Raw genomic sequence first — 13,604 nt, forward strand, 5'->3', positions numbered from 1 at the left:
TATATATATAAACATGTGAGGTGATGGATGTGTTAATTAACTAAGTGGGAGGAATTCTTTCACAATGTGTATGTATATCAAATCATCACGGTGTACGCTTTAAATATCTTACAATTTTATTTGTCAGTTATACCTTAGTAAAGCTGGAAAAAAAAAAAAAAAAACAAAAAAAACAAAACCTACCCATTCCAGCCAGTCTCTGAAAAGTAAAGCCTGTGTTCCTGTTGACTTTCACTGAGAAATAGAAATTTTACTTGTACACTAAATAAAAAATCTCCCAGTAAGAAGTCTTCGGTGAATTAAAGCGTGAGCTGCTCTGTGCTATCTACACTTTTGTCAAAGAAAGGTTCAGCACTGGACCAGATTCCAGCCTTGTTGGGAACTGCAGGTTCCTATAAGGCTGATGTTTGTCAGAATGGCTTTAGAGCACAGGAGGACACATTTCCCTTCCCGCATCTCAAGGCTTCCAAGTGCCCTCCCCCAGAGTCAAGAGCTTCACAGTGGGAAGTACTGACTCTGCATCTGTAGCTGAAGTCTGGGAATCAGCCTGGACTCTATTTCCTTCCATTGGCCCCGTGTGGTTCTTGCTCTAGTGTATTCAGGCACTGGGGACACAGCAGTGATGGACAAGATGTGGTCCCTGCCCTCAGGAAGTTCAAGCAAGTCACAGAGACAGATTTCAAAACCAGAATCGCAACATGGTAGAAAAAATGTTCAGAAAGAGCTGTGCGAAGGGGTCGTAGGAACACAGAGGAAGGGCACATAACACAGACTTCTTGGAGCATGTATTCCCAATTTTTCTGCCTCCTGGCACACCATTGACAGCAAGCTGAGGGTACCTTAATATTTTGACTTTTTTTTTAAGTTTATTTATTTATTTTTGAGAGAGAGAGAGTGCGCACACACACGAGAATATGGGGAAGGGGCAGAGAGAGGGAGAGAGAGAGAATCCCAAGCAGGTTCCACATTATCAGCCCAATACGGGGTCTATCCCACGAACCATGAGATCATGACCTGAGCCGAAATCAAGAGGAGGACACATAACCAACTGAGCTACTCAGGCGCCCCATTTTGACTTTTATTTAAGGAAAATATATTAGTCTCCTATTTCATCAGTTATGTAACTCAGCAATGTGTAACTTCTATTTAGCTTAAAATAAGAGACATAATCTAAAATGCTAAATACCATTTCCATTTAAATTACAAGGTTGTCAAGTCAATTATAAGGTTGGTGTTTAAGTTGTTTTTCATTATTTGCATATTAGTGAATGTAATTTTATGTGATAGGGTTGAAAATCAGTTTTAAGTATTAGTAGTACAAACTGTGTGCCAAATTCCATGCCACAATAAAGGGAGTAAATTGTAAGTATAACGACATCCTTGGGAGTTTTTAGTGGCCTGACAGGAGGGTCTTTTTTCAAGACGTGGGTGCCTCGCATCTAGATAGGGATGTATATTACTTCATTCAATCTTAAGATGGAGCCCAATCAGGATGCAGTGTAAGGTTACAGGATCTGTGCAGTGCGGAGTTCCGGAGGGACCTTTCTCTTACACTGTGAGTGGTACTTCTTAGAGCTTTTAAGTGCTCTGAGCCCAATGGCCTATTTCTCATGGGGTCCCTGGTTCCTTTGTTCTGGGAAACCACTTCTTCACATAGAACCCTCTGACATTGCCCACCCCCTCTACATTTCTTTCCCTCAATTATTGGTCTCTATGTAATGTATGTGGGATGGCTAGTAATTGTTTTCAAGAAATGTGGTAGTTAGTTTGGGGAGGAGAGGTATAAAAATGTGGGAAAAGAGGCGCATCTTAGAATTCTTGAAATGCATTACCATTTATCTCCACAAATACTGGAGCTGATATAACTCACCTTCGAATGTGCGACGTGTCCAAAGCAAGAAGACATTCTGAAGGAAGGAAGGCGCCCTGGTCCTAGCCTTATCTCTGTCTTTAAAAAGTCACGCAGTTGTTCTGGGCCCTGATCCCATCATCTGTAGTCTGAAGAAATTGGGCTCCAATGCCTTTCAGATTTAACATTATATAATTCTCAGGAATAAAGAGTTAACAGTCTTAAAAATCTCTCTTCAACACTCCTTTGAGCTCTCCATATGTTTGAATTTAAACTGAAATTGCACATAGGTATAGAGTTGCATTTTTTCATGATGAAGACTTAAATGCCACTTGTATTTCACTGAAGTACTCAGATTCCTGTATATACCCACCATATATTTTGCTAGAGAAGTGTTTAAAGCATAAAGTAGCTAGCACTTACTGCTTACTATATGCACTTCTGTCTGACTAGGTCTTTTATGTTTAAAATAAGCCCTCAAATTCACAATATGATACACAAGTGTTCAAAAGTCACCTCATCTCTAAATTCAAAGCATTCTCAAATATATCAAGTTAAACTTCATGGAACTGTTTACAAGAAAATTAAATATTTGCTCTAACTGCAAGAAATTCCTGTGGAAATGCAGAAGCAATGCAAGAAGGAATTCTCTAACTAATACCCAGTCCCAGCCTCATGCAAAGGTCACAGGTCATGCAGGGTATTTCTTTACTTTTCCCTTGTGTCACCTTTCAGGCCTTACAGACTCACAGTCTTCCTAAAGATGCAGGTTTTGGTCCTTTTAATTCTTCAAAGTGGGGCATGTACGATACAACAAAATCCTTTTTCTTGGCAAATTTGATGGGCTCACACGGCAGAGTGGCTAGAGCAGAGGTTTTAAGGCAAGATTTGGCCTGGTAAGTTCAAGGACTGGCGAGGAAGTCAGTGATGGAGCAGAATGAGCAGATAGAAAGAGGACCAGCTTGGGTGCGATCATCGTGAGGCCTGTTGCATGGACTTTGATTTTGACTCTGAGTGCTCGAGGTATCAGTCAAGTGGGAACATAGGCTTATCAGTCAAGTGGGAACATAGGCTTATTATGAACAGATAATTGCAGTATTATATTTCTAAAACTGTTTAGAAAAAGTCACTACAGTATCCTAAGATCATGTGTCCTCCTTATTCCCAGCTATGAGTATTAGAAAAATAAGCTAAATACTAGTTGTATTTTGCCCTTTTCTGATTAATTTTACCCACTTGAACAATAAAAGCTAAGTCTTCGCGTTGAAATATACATTTTCTAATTTCTGTGTTATTTTTGGTGGCTAACTGTTTACTTGCAAGGGTCTCTTTTTGCAGAGTTAAAACACACACTTCTTTAAGAATAACTCTGTACTCTCGGAGCACGTCTACTGCTTGTGATCACACATCTGATCCGCGTATTCAGATCTGTACTTGAATATGAATATTTTTCCTGAATTCAGATTTAATGGTCTGACTTTCCCATTGATAAGTAGCAGCCAACCCATCATCCCCAAACAATGAATAGAATCAGTAACTGCTGTGGATCATCTTCCTAAATCTGTTTAGAAAAGGAGAGTTTCTTCTTCTTTTTTTTAATGTTTATTTATTTATTTTGAGAGAGAGAGAGAGTGAGAGCGCGTGCAAATGGCAGGGGGGTGGGAGTGTTGGGGGAGAGAATCCCAGGCAGGCTCAGAGCTGTCAGTGCAAAGCCTGACATGGGGCTCGAACTCACAAACCCTGAAATCATGATCTGAGCCAAGACCAAGAGTCGAATGCCTAACTAACTGAGCCACTCAGGTGCCCCTAGAAAAGGAAAATTTCGAAGTAAGGAAGGAGAAGGATGGTGAATGTTCTGTAGGCGATCATGACATATAAACTGTATTTCTATTGTTCTGTTTTACTTCTAGCTACAAGAAAACACATGAAACCCTGAGTCACGCAGGGCAGAAGGCAACTGCAGCTTTCAGCAATGTTGGGACGGCCATCAGCAAGAAGTTTGGAGACATGAGGTACCATGGGAAAGAACCTTGGGAATGACGCTAAGCCTTTGGCCTTCTGAGGGAAGGGAAACTTTCTCATTGGCCGGTCTTCCTAATGCATTCTTTTTTAACTGGATTAAAATTTTTATGTGGCTGATAGTGATAGTGACTAAGATAAAATTTTTAATGGAAAGTCTTCTGCCCCAAAGTCGGGTTAGTGAGCCTGGTCCCAAAGATGCCCTCTCCATTAGGACATGACCTAGTAAAAATGGAAGATACAGGGTTCCTTTAATGATTAGTAATTAGCAATAATTAGTAATTAGGGAGGATTTCAGAAGAATGCAGCACACACAGAATTTTATTCATTAAAATTTAAACAGTAAGTTAAATATGTATTCAATGGGGTATGCTTTGATAAACTATTCTAGGCTTCATTTTTGTATACATTCATTCATCTAGTATATTTTTTCTATGCTAAATATTACATATTTATTCTGTTTTTCCCAAAAGGTACCATGGTAGATAGTCCTTGCATAATTTGGTTATTCTCAGTATTTCATTATCATATAAAGTAAGGGTGAACATCAAGATTTTGAACTAAGAAATAAATGTCCTCACTATAGGCACCAGAAAAACAATGTAGTATTGACCATTCTTATTTTTTATTATGTTTTCGTAAGTTATCTCATATAGTGTTGTTACTTTCATTTTTTTTTTTGCTTGTTTAAATACCTATCAGTTTATTTTGAATTTGGCAATATGCTTAAGAAATTTTTCTTTATAAATCAATTTTATTTTTCTCCCTAGAAATCAAATTCATTTTTAAAAAACTTTTGAAGTATACATTTTAAATTTCTTTTAAAAAAAACTATGCATATTATTTCACTGGATTCTTCAAACTATTACTTTCTTTATTACTCTGCAACTTTGCTACTTGCAGACGAATATTTATATCTTTGTGTTTATTTTGTTCAGAAATAAACTTTACTAGATTGTGCCAAGTATTCATGTGCTATCTTAACAAGTTAGCATTCATGAGGCTAGAGTTAAGTACATAGCATGAATCTCAGTACATTGTTTTATATTCATATTTATTAATAATGCAGTAATGAAAAGCAACTGAAATTTTTCAGAGGCTGCATGTGATGAATGGATAAACCTTCTGGATTATTAATTAACCCCATTATTACAAATAAAATTTTTTGTCTTGTTAATGGCATTAAAACATTTATCTAAACTAATTAAATAATTTTTCTAAACAGAAAATACCCTATTACCTGTTATAGCCAGGAAAATACATTGTGCCATGTTTATAAAATTTGTTCTCCACATACTTAGTTGAAACCTTTCACTGGAACACTAGGACCGCTGGAGTGTTATTTTCTCCAACTTGAGAGGACTTTATGAACACCTCTGATGCCTGTTTAAAGTGCATATTTCCATATTCCACCTCTTGGAGATTATGCCTCAGTAGGTCTTGGGTGGACTTTAGGGATCTGCATTCGTAACAAGCTCGTAGGTGGTCAGGTTATGAGGAAGCCACATTCACTTAGCTCACCTGTACCCAGGTGTTCTTGTTATGAAAGGGGGTAAGAGTGACAACATCATCAGGTCATTATAAAAGTTGTAGAAGAGAGTCTGCCGTGTATTAAGCACTCAATAAATGTTAGGGGTTTTTTTTGTTTGTTTTTTGTTTTAGTTTATTTACTTTGAGAGAGACAGCCAGGGTGAGTGGAGGAGGGGCAGAGAGAAGGAGAGAGAGAAAATCTCAAGCAAGCTCCATGCTGCTAGAGCAGAGCCTGATGCAGGGCTTGAACCCATGACCTGAACCAAAATCAAGAGTCAGGTGCTTAACCGACTGAGCCACCCCTGCTAGTTTTTATCCTTACTAAGTGACTGTCTCAGTTACAAGTGACCCCCACAAGATGGCAGTTAGGAAGTGTACATTAACAGGAGTGCACTGTATTTTGTAAAGGTTTTGGTAGTTTTCCTAAGTAGAAAAGAATGAAGACTGTTTCACATACGTAATCTGTTAACCTATTCATGTTCATACGCTAATTGGATATGACATCAAGGTTGTGTTAACTTCTTTTTCTTCTGTTTCAGTGTAGATTTGTTTTACGGTAATGGATAGTCTATTTCCCAGAAGTTCCCAAACTTTTCATTAATTGTTTCTCTATATAGAGGATACAACACTTTCATTCTAAACTGTGGCTAAAAATGTTAGTTAATGTAGCCTATGTTAGTGGAGACTCAAATGTGGTCCTGTAATATGTTGTAGACTTTGCAAACTTAGGACCTATATTTTTCTCAAACTATAACTCTAACATTAAATATAATTACAGATAAGTCCCTGTGAAATCAACAAGTTTTATGAAAAAATTTTAGTCTTAAATTATGCTAGAACAAATAATATATGTGAAAGTCATATTTGAAAAGTACTTAAATTTAGTGTAATAAAGATTCTTAAATGAGAAATTAGTAAGGTTTTATTTTTCGTTCAAATTAATTTGCTAATTTATAAAATAGTAGTAGAGAAATTTAAAAAAATTATCACATTTTACTTTGAATACCTTTTTAATTTAAAACATCGTATTATCGGGGGCTCCTGGGTGGCTCAGTCAGTTAAGTGTCTGACTTTGGCTCAGGTCATGATCTCAAGGTTTGGGAGTTCAAGCCCCATGTTGGGCTCTGTAATGACAGCTCAGAGCCTGGAGCCTGCTTTGGATTCTGTGTCTCCCTCTCTCTGCTCCTTCCCCACTCACACTCACTCTCTCTCTCTCTCAGAAATAAATAAAACATTAAAAAAATTTTAAATATCATATTATCCTATATTCTTGTTAGTTACACCATAAAATTTTCTTATGTGTTCTGGGAAAAAGTTTCTGAACTTGTTCAAAAAGATTGCCAGCAATATTCAGATCCTGGAAAGAAAAAGAGTACCTCTCAATTTGTTTTTGTTTTTTTTTTTTAGTTTATTTATTTATTTTGAGAGGGAGAGGGAGAGAGTGTGAGTGGGGTAGAGGTGGCAGGGGAGGGGGTGGTGGGGGAGAGAATCTCAAGTGCTAAAAGCACAGCATCTAATGTGGGGCTCCATCTGAGGAGGTGTGAGATCATGACCTGAGCCAAAATCAAGAGTTGGACGCTTAACCAACCTAAGCTCCCCTTAAATTGATATGTTTTCTAAAAACAAGTCATATTTTCAAGCTAAGATTCTCCTTTTATCGTGATTGACATTGCCTGAAGTCCCCATAGCCCCATCAATGGAACTGCCCCCCCTTCTCCACCTGTAAAATAACATTGTTAATAGATGGCTACCTAACTAAAATGCTTTCTGCAAAGTGAAAACGAGGACACATTTATGAAAGTACTCTGAAGAAATGCAAGCTCTTGGAATCATTTTGATAATAACACTGGCATCTTCTTGGAACTTCGCAGTTGTTTATTCAAATGGTGTGTGAACTAGTGGAGGTGAAATCTCTGGAGGAGGTATATACCTTAATAGAGTCCAACCATCTCTATAGATAGCTATGAGAACAACAGAAGCACAACTTATAACAGGTTGGTAAAGTAATTGTGAAGACACATTAAAAAGTATACTCCAAAAGAGTAATATATGGAGTCGCATAGTCTTTGCTTTGGGGCTGAGAAAGGGAACAAAGGGCACTGTGGTCCTGTCTTTGCATCCTGATATGCTAACTCTGCTCCTGCTCTCTCCTGTGCTGCCTGGGCTGCAGGTCTCACTCCATCGGGTAAGCGCCGCCTCTGGGTCCCTGCCAGCTCCTTGGCTGTTCCCTTCCTTCCCAGAGCCCACTGCTTCCCTCACACCGTGGGTGTGCTTCAGCCAAAACACTAGATCTCTTTTCCTGAGAGTGTTCATGACCAGGAAATTACAGAGTACAGGGCATCTAATGGGTTTGAATTTATTTAAGCACGTATTTGTATCATTTCTGAGTCATTTACACCAGTTTCGCTTGCTGAGCAATCTCTTAGGAATCCCTTCCTACATTCCCAATAGTTCCTGCGTTGGCAGGGGTCCTTAGAATTGAAAGAATTAAAAACAAACAAACAAAAAAGCATAAATTGAGAGGTGTGTGTGTGTGTGTGTGTGTGTGTGTTTTAAATGTTTATTTATTTATTTAGAGGGAAATAGAGTGAGAGCAGGGGAGGGTCAGAGAGAGAGGGAGAGAGAATCCCAAACAGCCTCCATGCTGTCAGCAAGGAGCCCGACTCAGGGCTCGATCTCATGAACCATGAGATTATGACCTGAGTTGAGAGATCAAGAGTCAGACAACTAACCCACTGAGCCACCCAGTCACCAAGAGTTGTGTGGTTTTATGAGACTTTAAAAAGTAAAATTGAGAAACAAAATTATTTTCTCTAGATTGTTGTTTTTCTGAAATTCTTATAACTATTTCTTATGTGGATGGTTTACCTTCAACTTTCTATTCCTTCTGAAGAGGGGAAAGGTTACCAGAAGACCACTTATGATAGGAAATGTGCAGTTGTCCAGTTAAGCCTTCTGTTAGGTGGAATCTTATTATATACTTTTGAGGTAGGATATACTTTTGAGGGGGGGATTTTTTTTCCTAAGTAAACTGCCTGTATTTAAAGAGATGAATTAGATTAATAATGCTGATGAATTTCTTTTAGTAATTCTTTTTTAAACATAACTTCTGAGGAAATGTTTTGCCTATGGTTTCTAAGTGGAGCGTGTAAGTAAGATCATAAGTACCCCCTGAATTTCTTTGTCTTTTTCTTTCTGAGTTCGAGTAAAGTGCTGCCCATACTAATGACCTCAGTGGATATTGTTGGGGAAGGGTGAGGAGTTTGATTGCTTACTCTTATCTTCTTGGGAGGAGAGAAGCAGGGATAGTGTTGGAAAGTGTGAAGGGGGAGCGCCATCCCAGGTAGTGTGACCCTGTAGTGCTCCCTCTCTCTGCCCAGCCTGATTTCTGAGTGGAACTCACAAAGCAATTACAGGCGATCAGAGAAAAGATGACTCAGCTACCATAGGATTAATAGAGAAGGCCAAAACCCTTAATTCTCAGAAATATTGGTATTTGTACCAGATGTCCTGGAATGGATACTGAAGTCCTTGCTCCCATGTTGAACTGTGCTGATGGTGTTTGCCTGCCATGTGTTTCCTTGAATGTCTTATGTTAACTACGTGTATTCCTCTGGAGAGTTTCTCTACAATGGAACGATTAGCTTTTACCTGCTGGGCTCTACTTCCTCAGTACAGCCCTTCCTCTCTTCCTGAACAGAAGGGAGGGGAGAGGGAGCTGGACCTAGAGAGGGTGTCCACGGGCTCCTGGGCGCACCTGAGGAAACCAGACATTCTCCTCATCCTCAAAGTTCCCAGCCCACAGAGAACCCACAGGAAGTAAAATAACATGCAACTTGAACAGTGTACTCTTCTTTATGCCCTTGAAAGCTGACCGTGGTCCTTCCTACCCAACGAAAACAAATGTCATCTTGGTGGGGTGGGCAAGGAATACTTCAGACAGTTGAAATTGCTGTTTTAAGAACTGTGAGGAGGGAGTTTCTCATGTACTTATGTTGTGCTATCTTTTCTCTCTTTTTTTTTCTTTTAATCTGCTTTTGCCCTGAAGCTACTCCATTCGCCATTCCATAAGTATGCCTGCTATGAGGTAATGTGTGTCAATTACTTTATATAATACCAGTGCAAAATGTATGAAGTGTGACTTTATTGATATTTACTTTGTGGAGTTTTTCCCCCCTCTCAATATGAAAGGAAATCCCATGACCTCCTGTATTCTCTTTTCTGATGGCCTTCAGGAGAAAAGGCTGAGGGTTCTACAGAAGAAGGGTATAATGGTCTTCTGCTTTTGACCACACTGGCTTAAATCCAGCCTCTTCTCATTTGTGTAACCTGAGACAAGTCACTTAACCTTCTCAACTTCCATTCTCTTATCTGTTCATTGGGAGAAATAAGACCCACTGCACATGTTGTTGTGTGACACAAACCAAGTAACCTGTGTAAAGCACATTCTTAGCACTGGCCTGGACGAACACACCTGCAAAGGCGGAAGGACATTCTTTATTTCAGCAGAATTAAATGCAAGCCTGGGAGACAGTTTAAATGAAAGGAATAGGAGACCAGAGGGCTATGGTTGTAGAGAGGATATTAACAGGATTTTTTAAGGTAGATACTAAGGTGAGGTGTCTGTTGAATAATAAAATAATAAGTGATTAAAATTACTAACTGGATGGAAACCTCCGAGAAAGACATTCCCCACTTTGAGTTTGCATGGCTTAATTAGATAAAAGCACACTAATAGTAATAGGGCATGGAAGAATGAATGTCAGACTGGGGGTCAGAAGATGCAGATTGTAGCCCACTTCTGCCATAAATGAACTTGGCAGCCCTGGGAAAGTCACCTCAGTGATAGCAGTTTCTTCATATCTAAAGGAAGAGGCTAAAACCAGATTGCTGCTTCCCCCACGGTGCTTGCCGTGGGAGGGCTGCCGTGGGCTAGGCTGGCACGGTGGTGGGGTGGGTTGTGGGAGATCAGGCCTCCAGGACCCTCCCCCACTACAGTCTGAACTATCCCCATGCTCCCTGCTTTATAGTGTATATTCATACCAAATCTGCATAGTTTGAGACCACCGAAGCCAAATTCTTTTGGGGTCATTTATAGCTGTATATGACCTGATTAAATCTGAGGAAATAGCTTCTCCCTGTTCTCTAGCACACATCCTAGTGTAATTTAATTACAGGAATGTCTGTTTTATTATCCTGATGATGTTTCTTCCACACTTAATTGTTGTATAGTTACTTGAGAAATTCAGCCGCAGTATTTGATTTCCCTAATTTGGTGGTAAATAGAAAGCATAGATTCAAGATTGCCTAGTCTATCTTTGAATGACTTGCTCCCTGTGGCATAAAAACACTCAAACTGAGTAGCACATCCTGCAGCCCTGAGCTCCTTTACATGTCCAACTCTAAGTGTAGGTGTCCAAAGAAGGGCTTGCCAAAAATTAACATGGTTTTTCTCTATGAACCCATCTAGTGGCTTATGTAGTCCTCATGCAGATGTAGTCTTATTGGCTTATGCAGATGTAGTTCTCATGATCTTGCCTGAAATTAACTTAAAAAAATTTTTTACTCATCTAACATGTACCCATGAGGCATTAGGCTGAATTGTCTGACCACCGCGGGCCTGTTAACTGATCAGTGATAGGCAGGCATGTAAGCAGGCTTGCCCAAATAAAACCCACAGTGGAAGTAAAGTGCCAGTGAATGTATACTCTTGAGTCATTCAGATATAAATTTGTTAATATTTCATAATGAAACAGCAATATTATGGAGGATTACCCAAGAATTTGACTTATACTTGCATTATAGATAAGATGTGAGATCATAAGGCCCTGTAAACTCACTGTTCTTAATTCATACAGTATGAATGCAGATGCATTTCTGACCATCTGGAGTGTCACAGTTTCCGGAGATAATCTCTAACAAAGCCAAATGCACTCCAAAAACATATTATGTACATTAGTTTCTTCTTGATAGTATTAGAGCCATGCTTCACTCCACACCATACAAAGAAGCCCGTATATTATAGCCATTCTCCCTTATAAAATTCCTCTAGGCCATTCCTTTTATTTCAGTTCTTTTGCACTCAAGACAGAATAACGGGCAGCTTATTAAAATTAGTATCATTCAGTTGAGTTATTTGACTTGAAAATGATGACAGTCTTTGTGGCTGAGTGCTTACATGGATACAAGAATTCAGATACATTTTTAGTTCCTTCTTAGTTCCTGTTTCTTTAGTTAGGGATATCATTTTCAATGGTCATGGTGTCATTAAATCATGTTGTCATGTGGCCAAATCCAATATAGGAAACCAAAAAGCACCAAATGAAGTATCTAACGCTTAAAGTAACAAGATGGTGTATATAGATTATTTAACACAATGAATGAGTCACAAATAAAATGTCAATAACTGAAAAGATCCTGTTTGGTAAGAGAACAAAAAGTATATCCTCTTTACGAGGAAAAACAATGAAAGCATTGACGTTCAGAAACACCACTTCATGAAAATTGACGAAGTGATTACCTTTTGAGGCATGGAAAAGAAAAATTTATGAACCTTTTTTTTTTTTCCTGGAGCTATTTCTGTCTTCTCTCACATTTACTGAAATAAATAACTTTAAAATTCCAGGGGAGACAACTCTAACACAACATTCCTCAGATAGACTTTCCATTGCTTACCAAAAAAAAAAAAAAAAAAAAAAAAAAAGCTGGAAAAAGGAGTACTGTGCTAGAAACAATTAATTAGTAAATGACAAATTAAGCTATCACTCCTTTGACTCATTGGAAATGATTTCCGGTGCCCCTTGAAATTATTACAGTTGTGTCATTAACAAAATGCTGTACTATTTATTCTACAGTTGATTATCTGAATATTTTATTTAGCAAATGTCCATGTCAGGACATGGCTGTGGTGCAGAGATGATGTTTACCAATAAGAACAGAAAGCCACGGTTTCTGCAACCAGCACAGTTGCTAAGACAGTGAGTCTTTGGGGCTGACCTCTCTTCTTTTTTTGTTATTTTAGGAATTCTCCTACTTTCAAATCATTTGAGGAGAGGGTTGAGACAACTGTCACAAGCCTTAAGGTACAGATGAAGTGAATTTTGTGTCGTTGGGTCCGTGAATCAGGACAGCATTAGTCACTGCTATGGTTAGTTCCGAAGGCAGGGCCGCCAGCATTTGGTGCAGCCAGGAAGGCAAACTTGCACAGAGTCCATCTTTTTCTTTCCATATGAATCTATCAATAAAACCAGTACTGAACGGTGTTGCTGTGCCCTCACAGAGTTGTTCATGTAAGCCCTTAAGGGGTGATTACTTGTTGGAAGTGAACTGGGATTTGTGTTCACGTCTTGAACTAAGATTAGAACTAAGATTACTAAATTAGAACTTAGTGGTACCCCTCGAAAACAGGTATGTGCGAGAGGATTGTGGATAGGATAAAGGATATGTGAATTCTGGATTTAGAATGCAAGTGGAAGGTCAGTAACAACTCAGAGCCCCTCCAGTTTGCACACGGGCTAGCAATAGTGAACTTGACTCCACACGTTATGCTGCCTTCCACCTCCTGTCAGACACCTAGACTTGTTTCCTCCATTCACACACTGAGCACAGCACAGCAGGATTATCATGGAGGGAAAATAAAGCTGAGTCACAAAATGCATAACTTTGTAATAATGCATTTGATTTCCAGGTTTAGACTGAAAATATGTCTGTTTCATGGGAGGGGCTAAAAAATTTCATTTGAAAATATTGTCTGAGCATAGGTAGGTTAGTCTACAGAGGAAGAAATCACAAATAAAATCAATCTAGGCTTAAAAGATAGAGAACTTTCAAAACAGGAAAAATCATTGAAACTACTAAGACTGTTTATTTAAACAATGACTTAAATACATCTTGACGTTATTATCACTATTTTGTAGACCGACCATTTCTGTATTTCCCTAGCTGGGAAAATGAAGGATGCAGATGATCTTTAACCAGATCAAAAGCAGGTATATGCACATGCTGATTATCCAGCTGCCTCTGAATTCTCTGCCACCATGTGCTGCCTGATAAGCCTGTGAGGCTTCCTCCTACAGGATCTCGAAGAGTCTTTCCTCTTAGGGAAGGATCTTCCACACAGTCTTCTACTTCTACTTTATTTAGCCTGTGATTAGATGTTTATGACCCAAGAATGAGATTGTTACTCAGCATTTACCAGCAGTTTGTA

The 13,604-nt window shown here is 38.9% G+C and overlaps 1 protein-coding gene across 6 annotated transcripts in view; it reads left to right on the plus strand.

The window, feature by feature from the left end:
- The window catches only part of TPD52L1 (TPD52 like 1), a 100,003-nt gene that overhangs the window by 82,214 nt on the left and 4,185 nt on the right, over window positions 1-13,604 (plus strand). For 2 of the 6 annotated variants that reach the window (XM_060616565.2, XM_060616563.2), the window contains exons 4-7: window positions 3,760-3,861; window positions 7,569-7,583; window positions 9,447-9,485; window positions 12,420-12,480. In XM_060616565.2, coding sequence (XP_060472548.1) covers window positions 3,760-3,861; window positions 7,569-7,583; window positions 9,447-9,485; window positions 12,420-12,480 — 217 coding nt within the window. The remainder of the gene's footprint in view (window positions 1-3,759; window positions 3,862-7,568; window positions 7,584-9,446; window positions 9,486-12,419; window positions 12,481-13,604) is intronic. The other 4 variants (XM_060616564.2, XM_060616567.2, XM_060616568.2 and 1 more) reach the window with 4 other exon arrangements.

The sequence above is a fragment of the Panthera onca genome, chromosome B2 (genome assembly GCF_046562875.1).
Source record: "Panthera onca isolate mPanOnc1 chromosome B2, mPanOnc1 haplotype 2, whole genome shotgun sequence".
Taxonomy (NCBI): Eukaryota; Metazoa; Chordata; class Mammalia; order Carnivora; family Felidae; genus Panthera; species Panthera onca.